This window comes from Salmo salar, chromosome 06 (genome assembly GCF_965601325.2).
Source record: "Salmo salar chromosome 06, fSalSal1, whole genome shotgun sequence".
Taxonomy (NCBI): domain Eukaryota; kingdom Metazoa; phylum Chordata; class Actinopteri; order Salmoniformes; family Salmonidae; genus Salmo; species Salmo salar.
Window position 1 is genome coordinate 98,928,397 of NC_138296.1, and position 25,300 is coordinate 98,953,696.

General features: G+C 46.1%; 1 protein-coding gene across 1 annotated transcript in view; it reads left to right on the plus strand.

Annotated features, from left to right (window-relative positions):
* garem2 (GRB2 associated regulator of MAPK1 subtype 2) overlaps positions 1 to 24,371 on the plus strand; it is a 73,542-nt gene extending 49,171 nt beyond the window's left edge. The window contains exons 3-8 of the mRNA XM_082977165.1: positions 7,979 to 8,109; positions 8,462 to 8,627; positions 10,154 to 10,368; positions 11,914 to 12,522; positions 20,062 to 20,222; positions 20,803 to 24,371. Of these exons, the coding sequence (XP_082833291.1) occupies positions 7,979 to 8,109; positions 8,462 to 8,627; positions 10,154 to 10,368; positions 11,914 to 12,522; positions 20,062 to 20,222; positions 20,803 to 21,391 (1,871 nt within the window). The 3' untranslated portion in view covers positions 21,392 to 24,371. The remainder of the gene's footprint in view (positions 1 to 7,978; positions 8,110 to 8,461; positions 8,628 to 10,153; positions 10,369 to 11,913; positions 12,523 to 20,061; positions 20,223 to 20,802) is intronic.
* Positions 24,372 to 25,300: the final 929 nt, after the last annotated feature.

Here is a 25,300-nt window from a genome sequence, read left to right on the forward strand (position 1 = left end):
TTCAAAGCCCTGGCTGAAACACATTATCGCGTTTGTCAAGTGGCCGATCAGGGGACAGTGGGCTTAGGCGCATGTACTGGCCACCCCCGTCTTTCAGTTTTTCCCTCTATTTACCGAAACGCAGATTCCCGGTCGGAATATTATCGCTTTTTTACGAGAAAAATTGCATAAAAATTGATTTTAAACAGCGGTTGACATGCTTCGAAGTACGGTAATGAAATATTTAGAAATCTTTTGTCACGAAATGCGCCATGCGCAAGACCCTTATTTACCATTCGGATAGTGTCTGGAACGCACGAACAAAACGCCGCTATTTGGATATAACGATGGATTATTTTGAGTAATTTAGTAAATTCACCGGAGGTTTGCGGGGGGTATGCTAGTTCTGAACGTCACATGCTAATGTAAAAAAGCTGGTTTTTGATATAAATATGAACTTGATTGAACAAAACATGCATGCATTGTATAACATAATGTCCTAGGGTTGTCATCTGATGAAGAACATCAAAGGTTAGTGCTGCATTTAGCTGTGGTTTTGTTTTTTGTGACATTATATGCTAGCTTGAAAAATGGGTAGTCTGATTATTTCTGGCTGGGTACTCTGCTGACATAATCTAATGTTTTGCTTTCGCTGTAAAGCCTTTTTGAAATCGGACAGTGTGGTTAGATTAACGAGAGTCTTGTCTTTAAAATGCTGTAAAATAGTCATATGTTTGAAAAATGGAAGTTTTCGGATTTTAGAGGAATTTGTATTTCGCGCCACGCCCATCATTGGATATTGGAGCAGGTGTTCCGCTAGCGGAACGTCTAGATGTAAGAGGTTAACGAGTATCTTTAAAATGTCGTATAATGCTGTTTTGTTTTGAATTTCGCGCCGTGCTATCTCACTGGTTGTTGTCCAACCAATCCCGCGAACGGGATTTTATCTCTCCTCAAGATGAACAGAATGTGACTGGCAGAACGGGTGTTGTATGTGGAGGATGAGGACTGCATCAGAACGAGTGTTGTATGTGGAGGATGAGGACTGCATCAGAACGGGTGTTGTATGTGGAGGATGAGGACTGCATCAGAACGAGTGTTGTATGTGGAGGATGAGGACTGCATCAGAACGGGTGTTGTATGTGGAGGATGAGGACTGCATCAGAACGAGTGTTGTATGTGGAGGATGAGGACTGCATCAGAACGAGTGTTGTATGTGGAGGATGAGGGCTGCAGTAGATATCTCAGATAGGGGGGAGTGAGGCCTAAGAGGGTTTTATAAATAAGCATCAACCAGTTTGACTTGCGACGGGTATACAGAGATGACCAGTTTGTAGAGGAGTATAGAGTGCAGTGATGTGTCCTATAAGGAGCATTGGTGGCAAATCTGATGACCGAATGGTAAAGAACATCTAGCCGCTCGAGAGCACCCTTACCTGCTGATCTATAAATTATGTCTCTGCAATCTAGCATGGGTAGGATGGTCATCTGAATCAGGGTTAATTTGGCAGCTGGGGTGAAAGAGGAGCGATTACGATAGAGGAAACCAAGTCTAGGTTTAACTTTAGCCTGCAGCTTTGATATGTGCAGACAGAACTACTTAAGTGTTTTTGGGGGGTATCTGTACTTTACTTTGCTATTGAAATGTTTGACTACTTTTACTTTTACTTCACTACATTCCTAAAGAAAATATTGTAGTTTTTACATTTTCCCTGACAACCAAAAGTACTCTTTATATTTTGAATGCTTTACAGGACAGGAAAATGGTGAAATTCATGCATTTATCAAGAGAACTCGTGGTCATCCCTACTGCCTATGTTATGGCAGACTCACTAAAAACAAATGCATCTTTGGTAAATAATGTCTGAGTGTTGGAGTGTGGCCCTGGCTATCCGTACATTTTAAAAACAAGAAAATAGTGCTGTCTGCTTTGCTTTTGATATGTGCTGAGAAGGTGAGGAGGAGGGTTTATTCTCCAGGTCTTTAACCGTTTTCCAGAACTTCTTGGGGTTCGACCCACAGAGAGAAAAATGCTCCTTAAAGTAACTAACTTTGTCCTTCTGGATAGCCTGAGTGCACTTATTACTCATTTGCCTGAACGAGAGCCAGTCAGCCTGAGTATGAGTGTGCCAAGGCTTTCGCCAAATGCAATTCTTGAGGTGGAGTAACTCTGCCAGATCACGGTCGAACCAGGGGCTGAACCCGTTTTAAATTCTCATTTTCTTTATGGGGCGTGTTTGTTAACAATACCACTGAAAATTTAAAAAAATAAGGTCCAACCGTCTTCGACAGAGGGTATCAAGCTGATTCTATACCAATTTACAAAGGCATGGAGCTGATTCTATACCAATTTACAAAGGCATGGAGCTGATTCTATACCAATTTACAAAGGCATGGAGCTGATTCTATACCAATTTCCAAAGGCATGGAGCTGATTCTATACCAATTTCCAAAGGCATGGAGCTGATTCTATACCAATTTACAAAGGCATGGAGCTGATTCTATACCAATTTACAAAGGCATGGAGCTGATTCTATACCAATTTCCAAAGGCATGGAGGTCATGAAGGAAGGCTTGCTTCAAGTTTTTTAGCAGGCGTCTATGACAAATCAGGACAGGTCATTTCACTGAGCAGCCATTAGGAACACAGGCTGTAAAACAGTGATCACTAAGGTCATTACAGAAAACACCAGACTGATACCTATCAGGATTATTTGTGAGGATAACATCGAGGAGAGTAGCCTTTTCTGGGTGTTTGGAGTCATACCTTGTGGGATTGGTGATAATCTGAGAAGGATTTAGGGAGTCCCATTGCTTTAGGACTTGGTCAGGTGGTAAAAGCATGTCCCAGTTTAGGTCAGCTAGCATGACAAATTCAGACTTAGTGTAAGGGGCCAGGAGAGAGTTTAGGGAAGTTAGGGTACAGGCTGGTGCTGATCCAGGACGATAACACCCAGCAACAGTCAACAAAGAGCTATTTGAAAGTTTAATGCTCAAAACCAGCAAATCAAATTGTTTGGGGACAGACTTGGTGGAGACAACCGAGCACTGAAGGTGATCCTTGGTAAAGATTGCCGCTCCACCACCTTTGGAAGATCTGTCTTGCTGAAAAAGGTTATAACCAGAAAGGTTAAGATCAGTATTCAAAACTCTCTTTCTTAACCACGTCTCAGTAATGACCAACACATCTGGATTGGAGCTGTGAACCCACACTTTCAATTGATCCATTTTAGGTAATAAGCTTCTAGTGTTAACGAGCAGAAAAACTCAGGCTTTTACGAGAGCAGAAACCAGGGGAAGGGAAGCGGTAAGGGCTGATACTTTCAGACCTTTGGAGAAATGTGTCTGTTGTTGTGGATCAGAGGGGGGGAAGAGGAGAACGAGGGAGGAGGACAGGAGGGGGAGGAAGGCTGGAGGTGAGAAGGAGGAGGTAAGAGGAAGAGCAATGGAGGAGAAGAGGAGGAGGAGGAGGAGAAGAGGGGGGGAAGAGGAGAACGAGGGAGAAGGACAGGAGGGGGAGGAAGACAGGAGCTGGAGGTGAGAAGGAGGAGGTAAGAGGAAGAGAAATGGAGGAGAAGAGGAGGAGGAGGAGAAGAGGGGGAGAAGAGGGGGAGACAGATAGAAAGGGGTGTGTGTGTGTGTGTGTGTGTGTGTGTGTGTGTGTGTGTGTGTGTGTGTGTGTGTGTGTGTGTGTGTGTGTGTGTGTGTGTTCTAGTGTGTGTTTGTCTGTCTCCATAGTGATGTATCTCTGTTCAGCGTGAGAATGGAGCTTGTTTAACGGTTACCATAACAACCCATCTAGCTTCTGATTGGCTGAGAGAGGAGGCCAGAGTGAACTAAAGGGGGGGGGGGGGGGGGGGGGGATACGCCACTGGCAACAGTAGGTTTAGAAAGACAGGACACCTTCCTTCCTCTCTGACTAGAAACCATCTCTCCCCCACGTTTAGAACCCATCTCTCCCCCACGTTTAGAAACCATCTCTCCCCCACGTTTAGAAACCATCTCTCCCCCACGTTTAGAAACCATCTCTCCCCCACGTTTAGAAACCATCTCTCCCCCACGTTTAGAAACCATCTCTCCCCCACGTTTAGAAACCATCTCTCCCCCACGTTTAGAAACCATCTCTCCCCGACGTTTAGAAACCATCTCTCCCCCACGTTTAGAAACCATCTCTCCCCCACGTTTAGAAACCATCTCTCCCCCCCACGTTTAGAAACCATCTCTCCCCCACGTTTAGAAACCATCTCTCCCCCACGTTTAGAAACCATCTCTCCCCCACGTTTAGAAACCATCTCTCCCCCACGTTTAGAAACCATCTCTCCCCCACGTTTAGAAACCATCTCTCCCCCACGTTTAGAAACCATCTCTCCCCCACGTTTAGAAACCATCTCTCCCCCACGTTTAGAAACCATCTCTCCCCCACGTTTAGAAACCATCTCTCCCCCACGTTTAGAAACCATCTCTCCCCCACGTTTAGAAACCATCTCTCCCCCATGTTTAGAAACCACGTCTCCCCCACGTTTAGAAACCATCTCTCCCCCACGTTTAGAAACCATCTCTCCCCCACGTTTAGAACCCATCTCTCCCCCACGTTTAGAAACCATCTCTCCCCCATGTTTAGAAACCATCTCTCCCCCACGTTTAGAAACCATCTCTCCCCCACGTTTAGAAACCATCTCTCCCCCACGTTTAGAACCACGCCCCCCACGTGCCCGTCTCCCCCACGTTTAGAAACCATCTCTCCCCCACGTTTAGAAACCATCTCTCCCCCACGTTTAGAAACCACGTCTCCCCCACGTTTAGAAACCATCTCTCCCCCACGTTTAGAAACCATCTCTCCCCCACGTTTAGAAACCATCTCTCCCCCCCACGTTTAGAAACCATCTCTCCCCCACGTTTAGAAACCATCTCTCCCCCACGTTTAGAAACCATCTCTCCCCCACGTTTAGAAACCATCTCTCCCCCACGTTTAGAAACCATCTCTCCCCCACGTTTAGAAACCATCTCTCCCCCACGTTTAGAAACCATCTCTCCCCCACGTTTTTGTATTTATGGGTCCCCATTAGTTCCTGCCATGGCAGCAGCTACTCTTCCTGGGGTTTATTATGGATCCCCATTAGTTCCTGCCAAGGCAGCAGCTACTCTTCCTGCGGTTTATTATGGATCCCCATTAGTTCCTGCCAAGGCAGCAGCTACTCGTCCTGCGGTTTATTATGGATCCCCATTAGTTCCTGCTAAGGCAGCAGCTACTCTTCCTGGGGTTTATTATGGATCCCCATTAGTTCCTGCCAAGGCAGCAGCTACTCTTCCTGGGGTTTATTATGGATCCCCATTAGTTCCTGCCAAGGCAGCAGCTACTCTTCCTGGGGTTTATTATGGATCCCCATTAGTTCCTGCCAAGGCAGCAGCTACTCTTCCTGGGGTTTATTATGTATCCCCATTAGTTCCTGCCAAGGCAGCGGCTACTCTTCCTGGGGTTTATTATGGATCCCCATTAGTTCCTGCCAAGGCAGCGGCTACTCTTCCTGGGGTTTATTATGGATCCCCATTAGTTCCTGCCAAGGCAGCAGCTACTCTTCCTGGGGTTTATTATGGATCCCCATTAGTTCCAGCAAGGCAGCAGCTACTCTTCCTGGGGTTTATTATGGATCCCCATTAGTTCCTGCCAAGGCAGCAGCTACTCTTCCTGTGGTTTATTATGGATCCCCATTAGTTCCTGTCAAGGCAGCAGCTACTCTTCCTGGGGTTTATTATGGATCCCCATTCGTTCCTGCCAAGGCAGCAGCTACTCTTCCTGGGGTTTATTATGGATCCCCATTAGTTCCTGCCAAGGCAGCAGCTACTCTTCCTGCGGTTTATTATGGATCCCCATTAGTTCCTGCCAAGGCAGCAGCTACTCTTCCTGGGGTTTATTATGGATCCCCATTAGTTCCTGCCAAGGCAGCGGCTACTCTTCCTGGGGTTTATTATGGATCCCCATTAGTTCCTGACAAGGCAGCAGCTACTCTTCCTGCGGTTTATTATGGATCCCCATTCGTTCCTGCCAAGGCAGCAGCTACTCTTCCTGGGGTTTATTATGGATCCCCATTAGTTCCTGCCAAGGCAGCGGCTACTCTTCCTGGGGTTTATTATGGATCCCCATTAGTTCCTGCCAAGGCAGCAGCTACTCTTCCTGGGGTTTATTATGAATCCCCATTCGTTCCTGCCAAGGCAGCAGCTACTCTTCCTGGGGTTTATTATGGATCCCCATTAGTTCCAGCAAGGCAGCAGCTACTCTTCCTGGGGTTTATTATGGACCTCCATTAGTTCCTGCCAAGGCAGCAGCTACTCTTCCTGTGGTTTATTATGGATCCCCATTAGTTCCTGCCAAGGCAGCAGCTACTCTTCCTGGGGTTTATTATGGATCCCCATTAGTTCCTGTCAAGGCAGCAGCTACTCTTCCTGGGGTTTATTATGGATCCCCATTAGTTCCAAGGCAGCAGCTACTCTTCCTGGGGGTTTATTATGGATCCCCATTAGTTCCCTGCCAAGGCAGCAGCTACTCTTCCTGGGGTACAATGCGTTTGGGTTAGGGTTACTTACATTACATATAAAACAAAATATACAAATGTACATCATATAAAATTATTACACCACTACATATATGCAATATAAATGTATAATACCACCAAACAACAATATTACAATGTACGTGTGTGTAGTGTGCGTATGTGTGTGTCTGTACCTGTTAGTGTGTCTCTTCACAGTCCCCGCTGTTCCATAAAATGTATTTTTATCTGTTTTTAAATCTGATTCTCCTGCTGCATCAGTTACCTGATGTGGAATAGAGTTCCATGTAGTCATGGCTCTATGTAGTACTGTGCTCCTCCCATAGTCTGTTCTGGACTTGGGGACTGTGAAGAGACCTCTGGTGGCATGTCTTGTGGGGTATGGATGGGTGTATGAGCTGTGTGCCAGTAGTTTAAACAGACGGCTCGGTGCATTCAACATGTCAACACTTCTCATAAATACAAGTAGTGATGAAGTCAATCTCTCCTCCACTTTGAGCCAGGAGAGATTGACATGCATATTATTAATATTAGCTCTCTGTGTACATCCAAGGGCCAGCCGTGCTGCCCTGTTCTGAGACAATTGTAATTTTCCTGAGTCCTTTTTTGTGGCGACTGAACAGTAGTCAAGGTGTGACAAAACAAGGGCCTGTAGGACCTGCCTTGTTGATACTGCTGTTAAGAAGGTAGAAACTAGGGCCTGTAGGACCTGCCTTGTTGATAGTGTTGTTAAGAAGGTAGAAACTAGGGCCTGTAGGACCTGCCTTGTTGATAGTGTTGTTAAGAAGGTAGAAACTAGGGCCTGTAGGACCTGCCTTGTTGATAGTGTTGTTAAGAAGGTAGAAACTAGGGCCTGCAGGACCTGCCTTGTTGATAGTGCTGTTAAGAAGGTAGAAACTAGGGCCTGTAGGACCTGCCTTGTTGATAGTGTTGTTAAGAAGGTAGAAACTAGGGCCTGTAGGACCTGCCTTGTTGATAGTGTTGTTAAGAAGGTAGAAACTAGGGCCTGTAGGACCTGCCTTGTTGATAGTGTTGTTAAGAAGGTAGAAACTAGGGCCTGTAGGACCTGCCTTGTTGATAGTGTTGTTAAGAAGGTAGAAACTAGGGCCTGTAGGACCTGCCTTGTTGATAGTGTTGTTAAGAAGGTAGAAACTAGGGCCTGTAGGACCTGCCTTGTTGATAGTGTCGTTAAGAAGGCAGAGCAGAGCTTTATTATAGACAGACTTCTCCCCATCTTAGCTACTGTTATATCAATATGTTTTGACCAGGACAGTTCACAATCTAGTGTTACTCCAAGCAGTTTAGTCACCTCAACTTGCTCAATTTCCACATTGTTCATTACAAGATTTAGTTGAGGTTTAGTGAATGATTTGTCCCAAATACAATGCTTTTAGCTTTTGAAATATTTAGGACTAACTAAATGAAGCGTTTCTCTCCCTGTCTGTGTGTAGGTAGGTTCCGTCTGATAGATGAAGACAGAGACGTCAGGGACCCCATCCAGTATTTCTCCTCGGTGGAGGAAGTGGCCGGAATGTTCCCTGACCGCGTCTTCGCCATGGAAACGATCAGCTTCACTGTCAAGGTCAGGGGTTAGCTCTACGCTGTCTGTTTCAGCTGTACATCACAAACCATGCTCTGTGTGTGTGTGTGTGTGTGTGTGTGTGTGTGTGTGTGTGTGTGTGTGTGTGTGTGTGTGTGTGTGTGTGTGTGTGTGTGTGTGTGTGTGTGTGTGTGTGTGTGTGTGTGTGTGTGTGTGTGTGTGTGTGTGTGTGTGTGTGTGTGTGTGTGTGTGTGGGTTCAGCCAGCTCTACGCTGTCTGTTTCAGCTGTACATCACAAACCATGCTCTGTGTGTGTGTGTGTGTGTGTCTCTATGTGTGTGTGTGTCTCTGTGTGTGTGTGTGTCTGTGTGTGTCTGTGTGTGTGTGTGTGTAGGTTCTGTCAGGGGAGTTCAGTGAGGACAGTGAGTCATACAGTGTGGTGCTGCAGCCTGGTGATGAGCTGTCACTCACGGGAAAGGCAGAGTTTCTCACAGCCACGCCCACCACGGAGAAGACTGGACTGAGCGCGCTCCTGAGACGCCTGGGGAAGACTCCCCGCAGTAAGACACACACCACACCACACCACACCATACACACCACACCCTGAGCTCTCTCTCTGTTCCACACCACACCATACACACCACACCACACCACACCATACACACCACACCATACACACCACACCATACACACCACACCACACCACACCATACACACCACACCATACACACCACACCATACACACCACACCACACCACACCATACACACCACACCATACACACCACACCATACACACCACACCATACACACCACACCACACCATACCATACACACCACACCATACACACCACACCATACACACCACACCATACACACCACACCATATACACCACATCACACCATACACACCACACCATACCATACACACCACACCACACCACACCATACACACCACACCATACACACCACACCACACCATCCACACCACACCACACCACACCATACACACCACACCATCCACACACCACACCACACCATACACACAACACCACACCACACTATACACACCACACTACACACCACACCACACCATACACACCACACCACACCACACCACACCATACACACCACACCACTCTATACACACCACACCACACCATACTACACCATACACACCACACCACACCACACTATACACACCACACCACACCACACTATACACACCACACCACACTATACACACCACACCACACCATACACACCATACACACCACACCATACTACACCACACCACACCACACCATACACACCACACCATACACACCACACCATACTACACCACACCACACCATACACACCACACCACACCACACAATACACACCACACCACACCATACACACCACACCACACCACACCATACACACAACACCACACCATACACACCACACCACACCATACACACCACACCATACACACCACACCACACCACACCATACACACCACACCACACCATACACACCACACCATACACACCACACCACACCATACACACCATACCATACACACCACACCACACTATAGACACCACACCATACACACAACACCACACCATATACACCACACCATACACACCACACCATACACACCACACTATACACACCACACCACACTATACACACCACACCACACTATACACACCACACCACACCATACACACCACACCATACACACCACACTATACACACACCACACCACACTATAGACACCACACCACACCATCCACACCACACCACACCATACTACACCATACACACCACACCACACTATACACACCACACCATACACACCACACCACACTATACACACCACACCACACCATACACACCACACCACACTATACACACCACACCACACCATACCATACACACCACACCACACTATACACACCACACCACACCACACTATACACACCACACCACACTATACACACCACACCACACCATACACACCACACCACACCACACTATACACACCACACCATCCACACCACACCACACCCTGAGCTCTCTCTCACTTTGTTTCAGGTAAAACTCCATGTCTGGTGTGTATGAACCATCGGACCAATCAGAGCATCTCTCTGCCCTTCGCCTGCCGAGGACGGTTCTGCACGCGCTCCCCTCTGGAGCAGGGCATGCTGGGAGCTGACCACACGGTGCGCAGCATCATCGAAAGGGTCCGACTTCCTGTTAATGTTACCGTGCCGACCAGACCACCACGGAACCCTTACGACCGCCACGTGGTGAGACATCAAATCAAATGTTATTCCTCACATGCTTTGTAAACAACAGATGGAGACTAACAGTGAAAAGCGTGTTTACGGGGCCCGTCCCAACAATGCAGAGAGAAAGACCGTAGAGGAAAGGAATAACGCAGTACATAGTACAAAAAGAGTCAATGCAGATGGTCCTGTTTAACTATTTAACTAACTATTCATCAGTCGTATGGCTTGGGGTAAGAAGTTGTTCAGGGTCCTCTTGGACCTAGACTTGGAGCTCTGGTACCGCTTGCTGTGCGGTAGCAGAGAGAACAGTCTATGACTTAGGTGGCTGGAGTCTTTGACAATTTTTAGGGCCTTCCTCTGACACCGCCTGGTGTGGAGGTCCTGGATGGCAGGAACCTCAACACCAGTGATGTACTGGGCCGTACCCACTACCCTCTGTAGCGCCTTGCGGTCGGAGGCCGAGCAGTTACCATACCAAGCGGTGACGCAACCAGCCAAGATTCTCAAAAATTGTCTTCTTCAACTCCTAACTTATTGCACAATTTGACTGCAGGTATTTACTTAAAAATTAGCTACAAATATTGAAATGTAAAAAAAAAAAACGTAAAAGAAATTGTTTCAACGGTATTGACCTTATTGAAAACCCTCCTGTGGCTTTTTCAGTCCCGTTGATTGAATGTTGTCGTGCTCGGCCCTCCTTTTCCTGTAGTCCACAATCAGCTCCTATGTCTTGATCACGTTGAGGGAGAGGTTGTTGTCCTTGGCAACACACGGCCAGGTCTCTGACCTCCTCCCTATAGGCTGTCTCGTTGTTATCGGTGATCAGGCCTCTACCACTGTTGTGTCGTCAGCAAACTTAATGATGGTGTTGGAGTCGTGAGTGGCCATGCAGTAGTGGGTGAACATGGAGTACAGGAGGGGACTGAGCACGCACCCCTGAGGGACCCCCGTGTTGAGGGTCAGCGTGGTGGATGTGGTGTTGCCTACCCTTACCACCTGGGGGCGGCCCGTCAGGAAGTCCAGGATCCAGTTGCAGAGGGAGGTGTTCAGTCCCAGGATCCTTAGCTTAGTGATGAGCTTTGAGGGCACTATGGTGTTGAACGCTGAGCTGTAATCAATGAACAGCATTCTCACATAGGTGTTCCTTTTGTCCAGGTGGGAAAGGGCAGTGTGGAGTGGCAATAGAGATTGCATCATCTGTGGATCTGTTGGGACGGTATGCAGTTTGGAGTGGGTCTAGGGTTTCTGGGATAATGGTGTTGATGTGAGCCATGACCAGCCTTTCAAAGCACTTCATGGCTACAGATGTGAGTGCTACAGGTCGGTTGTCATTTAGGCAGGTTACCTTAGTGTTCTTAGGCACAGGGACTATGGTGGTCTGTTTGAAACATGTAGGTATTACAGACTCAGACAGGGAGAGGTTGAAAATGTCAGTGAAGACACTTGCCATCTGGTCAGTGCACGCTCTGAGTACGAGTCCCTGTAATCTGTCTGGTCCTGTTGTGAATGTTATGGATAGCCGATACTGTAGGTGACTAACTGTGTGATTCTGTCCGACTCCAGGTGAGAGAAGGGCATCGCTACAAGCTGCTGAACATTGTCAGTAAAACGGTGGTGTTGTGTCTCGTCCTACGGCCAATACAACTGGTTCCCTCCCACTTCCTGTTGCTGCGCTGCATGCCGCGCTTCTCTGTGGCAACGCCCTCGGCAACTACGGACAGCCTGTTGCTACGGCAACATGCCAGCTTCGACCCTGATGGGTACAGCCGAGCCGTGCGCGAGACGCGCCCAGAACTCAGCGAGGAGAGAGTGTGCGTGAGCGAGGACGGTGTGTGTGTGTCAGCGCAGGACTCTCAGCTGCTGTCTGTGTGTGTGTTCGCTGGGGGCGGAGTTACAGACAACGTCAGCCAATCGCAACGCTGCAGAGACTCTCTAGGGGAGGGGACAGAGTACCTCTCTCCCAATTGGACAGAGGCTGAGCTGCAGACCAGTGAAGAGATCCCCTACGAGGAATTGTGGACCAATCAGACTGCAGAGGGCCTGGGGAAGGCAGAGCCAAACCGCATCTCCGTCCATTCCTCTTCCTCTTTGGATGGATTGCTGGGGACCGCCCGCCTCGCCATGGTGACAAGAGTATCAACCCCGCCCCCTGTACCTCCAAAATCAGACGCAGTGAGTCTCTCCCATAGAGATACCTAGAGAGCACCTCTCCTATCTATACTATACTGATACCTGGCGAGCACCTCTCCGTCTATACCAGAGAGAGGAGAGATGCTCTCTCTAGTATATCTATACCATAGAGATTCCCTCGCCTATCTACATCATAGAGATACCTAGAGAGCACCTCTCCTATCTATATCATAGAGATACCTAGAGAGCCCCTCTCCTATCTATACCATAGAGATACCTAGAGAGCACCTCTCCTATCTATACCATGATACCCTCGCCTATCTATATCATAGAGATACCTGGAGAGCACCTCTCCTATCTATATCATAGAGATACCTAGAGAGCACCTCTCCTATCTATACATGATACCCTCACCTATCTATATCATAGAGATACCTAGAGAGCACCTCTCCTATCTATACCGTAATACCCTCGCCTATCTATATCATAGAGAGATACCTAGAGAGCCCCTCTCCTATCTATACCATAGAGATACCTAGAGAGCACCTCTCCTATCTATACCATGATACCCTCGCCTATCTATATCATAGAGATACCTGGAGAGCACCTCGCCTATCTATATCATAGAGATACCTAGAGAGCACCTCTCCTATCTATATCATAGAGAGATACCTAGAGAGCACCTCTCCTATCTATACCATAATACCCTCGCCTATCTATATCATAGAGATACCTAGAGAGCACCTCTCCTATCTATACCGTAATACCCTCGCCTATCTATATCATAGAGAGATACCTAGAGAGCCCCTCTCCTATCTATACCATAGAGATACCTAGAGAGCACCTCTCCTATCTATACCATGATACCCTCGCCTATCTATATCATAGAGATACCTGGAGAGCACCTCGCCTATCTATATCATAGAGATACCTAGAGAGCACCTCTCCTATCTATACCATAGAGATAGGACCATTCTTCTCTTCTCCTCTGCTACTCTTCCCCGGGTCCTTAGTGTACAAGAGAAAGTAGTGCACTATGTTTTCTGTCAACATACCTGGTGAAATAATGGTTAAAAACAACTCTAAAGGGGGGGCCCTATAAAATCGGTCATTTTTTTCCAAAATAATGTTTTCTCTGTTTTATTTTCCTGGTTTTACATTTTTGTTTTTATTTTTCACTCACAAAATTCAAAGTGTTCATAGAGAAACAACGATGGTCTGAGTCTTTTTCAATGCTTAAATCACATTAAATACCTTATTTTTTTATGTTTGGAAGAAAACTAACAAATGTCGATTTAACAACAAATATATATATGTTTTGTGTAATTCCCCTTTAATTGTGCATCTAGCGAGTGAGGAATGTGCTGTCTAACGTGACGGTCTAGTGATGGTTCTGCACGGCTGCTGCTCATTTCATGGCAACGTTTGCAAATAATAGATACAAATGATGTACTTCTGCCAGGTGAGGATCCTTTGCAGTTAACATTTCAAGATGCACTATTATGCAGCAACAACAAATCTTAAAAACGGGATAGAAATAGCTCACATAGAACAGATCTACCACTTCTTAGACTTGCTTTAAATGATAATTACAGATCTATATAACATACATTTCTATGTGAATTTGGTTGGGTTGCCCAAAAAAGGGACATATTGCAGCTTTAATTTGGGAAGGTTTTGGGGGAAAAGTATTTCTGTCAACCCACAAGACGGTTATCACATCAACTTGCTTCACACGGAGTGATAGACAAACACACGCACCACACAGAAAGACAGGGGCAATATTACTGGAAATGAATTGGTAGATATTGTGTTCGTTTTTGGCTTTTTAAACCAAGGGCTCCGCAGTGGGATAATGTCAATGTTGCCTTGATTAGATAGTAGCTCGCCTATCTACACCATAGAGATACCTAGATAGTAGCTCTCCTATCTATACCATAGAGATACCTAGAGAGCACCTCTCCTATCTATACCATAGAGATACCTAGAGAGCACCTCGCCTATCTACATCATAGATAGTAGCTCGCCTATCTACATCATAGATAGTAGCTCGCCTATCTATACCATAGAGATACCTAGAGAGCACCTCGCCTATCTACATCATAGATAGTAGCTCTCCTATCTACACCATAGATAGTAGCTCGCCTATCTACATCATAGATAGTAGCTCTCCTACCTACATCATAGATAGCAGCTCGCCTATCTACATCATAGATAGCAGCTCTCCTATCTACATCATAGAGAGTACCTCGCCTATCTACATCATAGAGATACCTAGAGAGCAGCTCGCCTATCTACATCATAGATAGTACCTCTCCTATCTACACCATAGATAGTAGCTCGCCTATCTACACCATAGAGATACCTAGAGATTCCCTCGCCTATCTATACCATAGAGATACCTAGAGAGTAGCTCGCCTATCTACACTCATAGATAGTAGCTCGCCTATCTACATCATAGATAGTAGCTCGCCTATCTACATCATAGAGAGTAGCTCGCCTATCTACATCATAGATAGTAGCTCGCCTATCTACATCATAGATAGTAGCTCTCCTATCTACATCATAGATAGTAGCTCGCCTATCTACACCATAGAGATACCTAGAGAGCACCTCGCCTATCTACATCATAGATAGTAGCTCGCCTATCTACATCATAGATAGTAGCTCGCCTATCTACATCATAGATAGTAGCTCGCCTATCTACATCATAGATAGTACCTCGCCTATCTACATCATAGAGATACCTAGAGAGCACCTCGCCTATCTACATCATAGATAGTAGCTCGCCTATCTACATCATAGATAGTAGCTCGCCTATCTACATCATAGATAGTAGCTCGCCTATCTACATCATAGAGATACCTAGAGAGCACCTCTCCTATCTACATCATAGATAGTAGCTCGCCTATCTACATCATAGATAGTAGCTCGCCTATCTACATCATAGAGATACCTAGAGAGTCACCTCGCCTATCTACATCATAGATAGTAGCTCGCCTATCTACATCATAGATAGTAGCTCGCCTATCTACATCATAGAGATACCTAGAGAGTACCTCGCCTATCTACATCATAGATAGTAGCTCGCCTATCTACATCATAGATAGTAGCTCGCCTATCTACACCATAGAGATACCTAGAGAGCACCTCTCCTATCTATACCATAGAGATACCTAGAGAGCACCTCGCCTATCTACATCATAGAGATACCTAGAGAGCACCTCGCCTATCTACATCATAGAGATACCTAGAGAGCACCTCGCCTATCTACATCATAGAGATACCTAGAGAGCACCTCTCCTATCTACATCATAGAGATACCTAGAGAGCACCTCGCCTATCTACATCATAGAGATACCTAGAGAGCACCTCTCCTATCTATACCATAGAGATACCTAGAGAGCACCTCTCCTATCTATACCATAGAGATACCTAGAGAGCACCTCGCCTATCTACATCATAGAGATACCTAGAGAGCACCTCGCCTATCTACATCATAGAGATACCTAGAGAGCACCTCGCCTATCTACATCATAGAGATACCTAGAGAGCACCTCTCCTATCTATACCATAGAGATACCTAGAGAGTACCTCTCCTATCTATACCATAGAGATACCTAGAGAGCACCTCTCCTATCTATACCATAGAGATACCTAGAGAGCACCTCTCCTATCTATACCATAGAGATACCTAGAGAGCACCTCTCCTATCTATACCATAGAGATACCTAGAGAGCACCTCTCCTATCTATACCATAGAGATACCTAGAGAGCACCTCTCCTATCTATACCATAGAGATACCTAGAGAGCACCACTCCTATCTATACCATAGAGATACCTAGAGAGCACCTCTCCTATCTGTGACAGCATGGGCAGCACCAATGAGGGATGTCTCCGTTTGTAAGTAGTCCACTGGGTGGGACATCCTATAGGTTAAGGAAGAACAGAATTCCATCCAGGTCATTAGGAGAATGAAGGAGATTCGGGTCATTAGGAGGGATCAGCCAATGAATGAAGGAGATTCGGGTCATTAGGAGGGATCAGCCAATGAATGAAGGAGATTCAGGTCATTAGGAGGGATCAGCCAATGAATGAAGGCGATTCAGGTCATTAGGAGGGATCAGCCAATGAATGAAGGCGATTCAGGTCATTAGGAGGGATCAGCCAATGAATGAAGGCGATTCGGGTCATTAGGAGGGATCAGCCAATGAATGAAGGAGATTCAGGTCATTAGGAGGGATCAGCCAATGAATGAAGGCGATTCAGGTCATTAGGAGGGATCAGCCAATGAATGAAGGCGATTCAGGTCATTAGGAGGGATCAGCCAATGAATGAAGGAGATTCAGGTCATTAGGAGGGATCAGCCAATGAATGAAGGAGATTCGGGTCATTAGGAGGGATCAGCCAATGAATGAAGGAGATTCAGGTCATTAGGAGGGATCAGCCAATGAATGAAGGAGATTCGGGTCATTAGGAGGGATCAGCCAATGAATGAAGGAGATTCAGGTCATTAGGAGGGATCAGCCAATGAATGAAGGCGATTCAGGTCATTAGGAGGGATCAGCCAATGAATGAAGGCGATTCAGGTCATTAATTGTTTTGCTCGACTCCTCGCGTCCTCTCCTCCTTTTGATTAAGGTCAAAGGTAATCGAGGAGCGGAAACTATTGTGATTGTATGAAATGACTCCTACATTAGCACATCATCAATCAAATTATGTTTACTATTTGTTTATTCAATAGTTTTACCCTATTTACTTGTTATCGAATTGGTAGTTACGACCTTGCCTCAGTGCGGAAACTCCCCAGCGGACTCGGTAGAGGTGAAGATCGGGACGTGTCCTCCGAGGCATGCTCCACCAAGCCGTGCTTCTTCTTAACCCGGAAGTCAACCATAACCTACATTACTCATCTCATGTGTATATACTGTACTCTATCTACTGCAGCTTGATGTAATGTATCACTAGCCACCTTATAAACAATGCCGCTTTATATAATGTTCTCATACCCTACATTGCTCATCTCATATGTATATACTGTACTCTATACCATCTACTGCATCTTGCCGATGCCGTTCGGCCATCACTCATTTATATATTTTTATGTACATATTCGTATTCATACCTTTACACTTGTGTGTATGAGGTAGTTGTTGTGGAATTGGTAGATTACTTGTTAGATATTACTGCACGGTCGGAACTAGAAGCACAAGCATTTCACTACACTCGCATTAACACCTGCTAACCATGTGACCAATAACATCTGCTAACCCTTGTGTATGGACCAATAACATCTGCTAACCATGTGTTATGGACCAATAACACCTGCTAACCATGTGACCAACAACATCTGCTAACCATGTGACCAATAACACCTGCTAACCATGTGACCAATAACATCTGCTAACCATGTGTATGGACCAATAACATCTGCTAACCATGTGACCAATAACACCTGCTAACCATGTGTATGGACCAATAACACCTGCTAACCATGTGACCAATAACACCTGCTAACCATGTGTATGGACCAATAACATCTGCTAACCATGTGACCAATAACACCTGCTAACCATGTGACCAATAACATCTGCTAACCATGTGACCAATAACACCTGCTAACCATGTGACCAATAACACCTGCTAACCATGTGACCAATAACACGTGCTAACCATGTGTATGGACCAATAACACCTGCTAACCATGTAACCAATAACATCTGCTAACCATGTGACCAATAACACCTGCTAACCATGTGACCAATAACATCTGCTAACCATGTGACCAATAACACCTGCTAACCATGTGTATGGACCAATAACATCTGCTAACCATGTGACCAATAACACCTGCTAACCATGTGACAAATAAATTTGATTTGATTTGAACCAACGTATCAGAGGAAACATCGTTCGTCTGCCAAACCCTCCACGGGTGGTGCACCCGGTCTTCCAAACCCTCCACGGGTGGTGCACCCGGTCCTGCCAAACCCTCCACGGGTGGTGCTCCCGGTCCTGCCAAACCCTCCACGGGTGGTGCTCCCGGTCCTGCCAAACCCTCCACGGGTGGTGCTCCCGGTCCTGCCAAACCCTCCACGGGTGGTGCACCCGGTCCTGCCAAACCCTCCACGGGTGGTGCTCCCGGTCCTGCCAAACCCTCCACGGGTGGTGCACCCGGTCCTGCCAAACCCTCCACGGGTGGTGCACCCGGTCCTGCCAGCTGTGACACCGCCAGGGAGGCCCAAATGATGTTTACAAATGATGGAATCACATTTATATGTGTTGTGTAATTTTTTTTTTTTTTTTTAATAGTTGTGCCAGACATTTTATGGATAAAAAGATGACTTGCGTATCGTTTTTAAACGTACTTTTCTCCTCAGAGAAAACAACAGGAGGGTGTAGCAGGAAGCACAGGATTATCCTCGGCCGGAGCCTCGGTAGGAGGAGAGAACTATTAAAGCTGCAATATGTCACTTTTTGGGCGATCTGACCAAATTCACATAGAAAGCAAGTCTAAGAAAAGGCGTATCTGTTCTGTGTGTGCTATTTCTATGCTTCCCGTGCTTAGGTTTAGTTTATACCTGTTCAGACATCACCCTCCAGGGGGCAGTAAATCACCAACCTTGTATTTATACCTGTTCAGACATCACCCTCCAGGGGGCAGTAAATCACCAACCTTGTATTTATACCTGTTCAGACTTCACCCTCCAGGGGGCAGTAAATCACCAACCTTGTCTTTATACCTGTTCAGACAACACCCTCCAGGGGGCAGTAAATCACCAACCTTGTCATTATACCTTTTCAGACAACACCTTAATACTTGTTCAGACAACACAGTTTGTTTACCGACTGTCAGAAGTAGAAGATTAAACTTCAAAATGGTGGAAACCCTTAATGGCCCTGTTCATGCTAAACCAGGCTTTGTGTCAGAAATGCCCTCAATCCATCTTCATGCTAAATCAGGCTTTGTCAGTAAAGCCCTCTATCCATCTTCATGCTAAAGCAGGCTTTGTGTCAGAAATGCCCTCAATCCATCTTCATGCTAAAGCAGGCTTTGTATCAAAATGTCTCTCTCTCTCTCCTCTCTCCTCTCTCTCCTCTCTCCCTCCCCCCCATTTGGTTGTTAAACTCAGGATGAGACTGAATTATTGATACACACTTCCTGGAATTGGTCACACACACCCTGTGTGTTTCAAATTTTATTTTTAACATGCGCCGAATACAACAAGTGTAGACCTTACTGTGAAATGCTTACTTACAAGCCCTTAACCAACAATGCAGTTTGTGTGCTGAAGAGTGTGTATCAGGAGTGAAAGGTCGAGAGTGAAATTTACCAGTATGCCAACACACACACCCACACAGACACACCCACCCACACACATACACACACACACACACACTCCTGTATTATTGCACATTCCTCTGGAAATTCTATAGACTCTATAGAAACCACTCTGTGTGTGATTGTGTAATTGTGTGTGTGTGTGTGTGTGTGTGTGTGTGTGTGTGTGTGTGTGTGTGTGTGTGTGTGTGTGTGTGTGTGTGTGTGTGTGTGTGTGTGTGTGTGTGTGTGTGTGTAGGTGAGAGAAGAGTGCAGGTTCCTGATCGCTCCTCCAGTTCCTCCTCGATGCTGTAAAGGAGACTCCTCCCCTTCCTGTCCAAGCCCCACCCCCAGTCCACCGGTCCCGCCCCGCTTCCCACAGACACATCTCTCCTATTACTCCTCTGGACCACCCAACAGGTACACACACACACACACACACACACACACACACACACACACACACAGACAGACACAGACAGACACAGACAGACAGACAGACAGACAGACAGACAGACAGACAGACAGACAGACAGACACACACACACACACACACACACACACACACAGACAGACAGACAGACAGACAGACAGACAGACAGACAGACAGACAGACAGACACACCCACACAGACAGACACACACACACACACACACACACACACAGACAGACAGACAGACAGACAGACAGACAGACAGACAGACAGACAGACAGACAGACAGACACCCACACACACACACATCTCTCCTATTACTCCTCTGGACCACCCAACAGACACACACACACACACACACAGACAGACACACAGAAACACACACACACACACACACACACACACACAGACAGACAGACAGACAGACAGACAGACAGACAGACAGACAGACAGACAGACAGACAGACACACAGACAGACAGACAGACAGACAGACAGACAGACAGACAGAGACTAACCATATCCCTTTCTCTCATCCTTCCCTCTCTCTCTTTCCATCTTTCTCTAGTTGTTCTGTCTCTCCTCCAGACTCGTCTATCTACTGTTATCCATGTTCCTGGACTGACCCCTCCCACATCAGCCCTGAGCCAATCCCTGCTCTCCCTGCTGACAGCTTGGCCAATCCCCAGCCAGCGCAGGCCACCTGGGTGGAGCCGTGGAGCTATAATTCCTCTTCCTTCTCCCGGCTGAGGCTTCCGCCCCCTCAGAGTCGATTCGCTCCCTTCGGAGCACTGAACCCCTTTAACCGCCCTAGTCCCTCCCCCTGCCCCTCCCCAGAGCCTGTACCAGCCAATCAGACAGCAGAGCTCTCTAGAGGCGCCGAGGGAGGCGGGACATGCGAGGGGTCGACTCCGCCTAGTGACCCTGCCTGGCGCCCGCCCACTGACCTGTCTGCCCTCTCATTGGAGGAGGTGTCTGCCAGTCTGAGGTTCATTGGCCTATCAGAGGCAGCGGTGGGCGTGTTCCAGAGAGAGCGCGTTGACGGGAGCCTCCTGGTTCAGCTCGACGAGGAGACCCTGTCACATGACTTCCATCTCAGCCGTTTGCATGTCACCAAGATCACACAGTTCATACAGGGCTGGAGGCCCAAGATTTAACGGATCACACAGTTCATACAGGGCTGGAGGCCCAAGATTTAACGGATCACACAGTTCATACAGGGCTGGAGGCCCAAGATTTAACGGATCACACAGTTCATACAGGGCTGGAGGCCCAAGATTTAACGGATCACACAGTTCATACAGGGCTGGAGGCCCAAGATTTAACGGATCACACAGTTCATACAGGGCTGGAGGCCCAAGATTTAACGGATCACACAGTTCATACAGGGCTGGAGGCCCAAGATTTAACGGATCACACAGTTCATACAGGGCTGGAGGCCCAAGATTTAACAGATCACACAGTTCATACAGGGCTGGAGGCCCAAGATTTAACAGATCACACAGTTCATACAGGGCTGGAGGCCCAAGATTTAACAGATCACACAGTTCATACAGGGCTGGAGGCCCAAGATTTAACAGATCACACAGTTCATACAGGGCTGGAGGCCCAAGATTTAACGGATCACACAGTTCATACAGGGCTGGAGGCCCAAGATTTAACACCGTCACAAGGTGTTTATCACACCAGAGGAGGCAGCTGATTGGAGGACGGCTCATAATAATGGCTTGGAACGGAAACCATGTGTTTGATGTACTTGCTAGCATTCCACTGCAGCCATTACCACGAGCCCATCCTCCCCAATTAAGAAGCCACCAACCTCCTGTGCGATCTACGTAAAGGACAAAGGCAAGGTTTGCCATTTTAATGAAGTACTGTACTTTCTGTCTTGTTCGCTGTAGTCACCCTCGGTGGGCTGCTCCCTCATTGGGCTGCTCCCTCATTGGGCAGCTCCCTCATTGGGCAGCTCCCTCATTGGGCAGCTCCCTCGGTGGGCTGCTCCCTCATTGGGCAGCTCCCTCATTGGGCAGCTCCCTCATTGGGCAGCTCCCTCATTGGGCAGCTCCCTCGGTGGGCTGCTCCCTCGGTGGGCAGCTCCCTCATTGGGCAGCTCCCTCATTGGGAAGCTCCCTCATTGGGCAGCTCCCTCATTGGGCAGCCTGTGACATGACTTCCACTTTAGGACGTTAACAAGGCGACACTCCATCTTAACTCCTCCTCCACATTGACTGGATTGGTTGAACAGCACAGAAGAGAGAACCTCCCGACAGTAAAATGTTTTTCTCGTCAGGACCAGAAACAAGGAAAAACCGCTCAGGCGTTTATTTCCCGCCTGCAGCGTTTGGTTACCGTAGAGACATCCTACATGTCCCTTCTTATTGGTTGAATCAGATGCTGTGTACCTTCCGATTGGATGAACCCCGGCTGCTGTGTGCCTTCTTATTGATTGGAGGAGAGATAGGGACTCTATACTGCCACTTGGAGGGTGATTTGAGAAGTGTGCTAGTCAGAGCATTTTAAATCTCTATATTCAAGGTTAACATGTGTCCCTCTGCTGGCCAGTCAACCTATTACAGAATGCCTTTGGTTTGTGGAGAACAAGTTTAAGGCCTAGATTCAATCAGATCGTTGGAGTCATCAAATCGGTGAGAAGCAGCTCTTGCGATCCTCAACCCTTCCTTAACGTTTTTGAGTGAATTAAGAAGGGAATGGCGACGTCATTTGTAGCGACATAAGAAGCGAAATGTGGTTTTCCATCAAAATAACAATTCCTGTGTTCTAACGCGAAGGTAATAAAGGAACTTATGTTTTAATAGATGAGTCAGACAGGAGAGTTTGAGTGATGAATTTGGACAGAGGATATCAAAATCTCTCCGCCGAGAAATACTTGGATGAACTGGGGGGAAGAAAAAAAATATATATTTTCTGTCAATTGAGCCTTATTCTCTGCCAACTGTTATACAAACTGTTATACATGGATAATAGCTAGGCCTGTCTGCATGATTGACTTGTCATTTCATTAGGCCTAGACTACTATATACAATCTGCGTTTCTGATTTGTAATTCAACTTTGCCATGGTTTGCTTAGCTACAGTAGGCTAGGCAATATGTAAAATGAACAATTTACTACAGTATCTTGCTTAGTTCAAATTGACAGACTCATTTATTAAACCTGAAATAGCGAGGAGATTTCGGTTAAAATGGTTGTGTTGCCCAATAGCCTGGATTTGACAGCTCTAATGCGATCTGATTGAATCCAGCCCTAAAGGTCTTTGATAGGCTGATGAGGAATTTGTTCCAGGAAATAATCTGTCATCTGGTGAGGTTAGCATAGGGCTAACGTGTGCCAGGTTATCTGATGAGACCAGCTACAATGTAGCATTCTGTCACATGACACTACATCAACCATTTTTAATTGGCTGATGTTTAAACTTAACCTTGAACTTAAACTTTTGTTTTGGAACCTTCAGATAGAAATAGCCTTTGTAGACCAAATATGCCTTTGACATGTAGAATAAGGATTTAACATCAGCTCTGTTCATGGCATTTCTATCTGCAACTGAACGTGGTCCTGCAGTAACTGCAAACTGTAGAGTTAACTAAGTTCTGGCTGCTACAGGGGGTTGCTATGGTGATTTGCTATGGTAAGGGCTGGTGTTAGTCTCTTTACTAGTGATGATGGTGTTTAACCAGGGATTGTAGTGATGATGATGATGATGATGATGATGATGGTGGTGTTTAACCAGGGATTGTAGTGATGATGATGATGATGATGATGATGGTGATGATGATGGTGGTGTTTAACCAGGGATTGTAGTGATGATGATGATGATGATGATGGTGATGATAGTGATGATGATGATGATGATGATGGTGTTAAAGGTGCTCTAAGAAAATAATAATTTAAGATGGCTTCAACATTAAATAGCTGAGTACATGTTGCATAGAACACCTTTAACATAATGTCTAATGAGGTCTGAGCACCTTTAACATAATGTCTAATGAGGTCTGAACACCTTTAACATAATGTCTAATGAGGTCTGAGCACCTTGAAACATAATGTCTAATGAGGTCTGAGCACCTTGAAACATAATGTCTAATGAGGTCTGAACACCTTGAAACATAATGTCTAATGAGGTCTGAACACCTTGAAACATAATGTCTAATGAGGTCTGAGCACCTTGAAACATAATGTCTAATGAGGTCTGAACACCTTTAACATAATGTCTAATGAGGTCTGAACACCTTTAACATAATGTCTAATGAGGTCTGAGCACCTTGAAACATAATGTCTAATGAGGTCTGAGCACCTTGAAACATAATGTCTAATGAGGTCTGAGCACCTTGAAACATAATGTCTAATGAGGTCTGAACACCTTTAACATAATGTCTAATGAGGTCTGAGCACCTTGAAACATAATGTCTAATGAGGTCTGAACACCTTTAACATAATGTCTAATGAGGTCTGAACACCTTGAAACATAATGTCTAATGAGGTCTGAGCACCTTGAAACATAATGTCTAATGAGGTCTGAGCACCTTGAAACATAATGTCTAATGAGGTCTGAGCACCTTGAAACATAATGTCTAATGAGGTCTGAGCACCTTGAAACATAATGTCTAATGAGGTCTGAGCACCTTGAAACATAATGTCTAATGAGGTCTGAGCACCTTGAAACATAATGTCTAATGAGGTCTGAACACCTTTAACATAATGTCTAATGAGGTCTGAGCACCTTGAAACATAATGTCTAATGAGGTCTGAACACCTTGAAACATAATGTCTAATGAGGTCTGAGCACCTTGAAACATAATGTCTAATGAGGTCTGAGCACCTTGAAACATAATGTCTAATGAGGTCTGAACACCTTGAAACATAATGTCTAATGAGGTCTGAACACCTTGAAACATAATGTCTAATGAGGTCTGAGCACCTTGAAACATAATGTCTAATGAGGTCTGAGCACCTTGAAACATAATGTCTAATGAGGTCTGAGCACCTTGAAACATAATGTCTAATGAGGTCTGAGCACCTTGAAACATAATGTCTAATGAGGTCTGAGCAC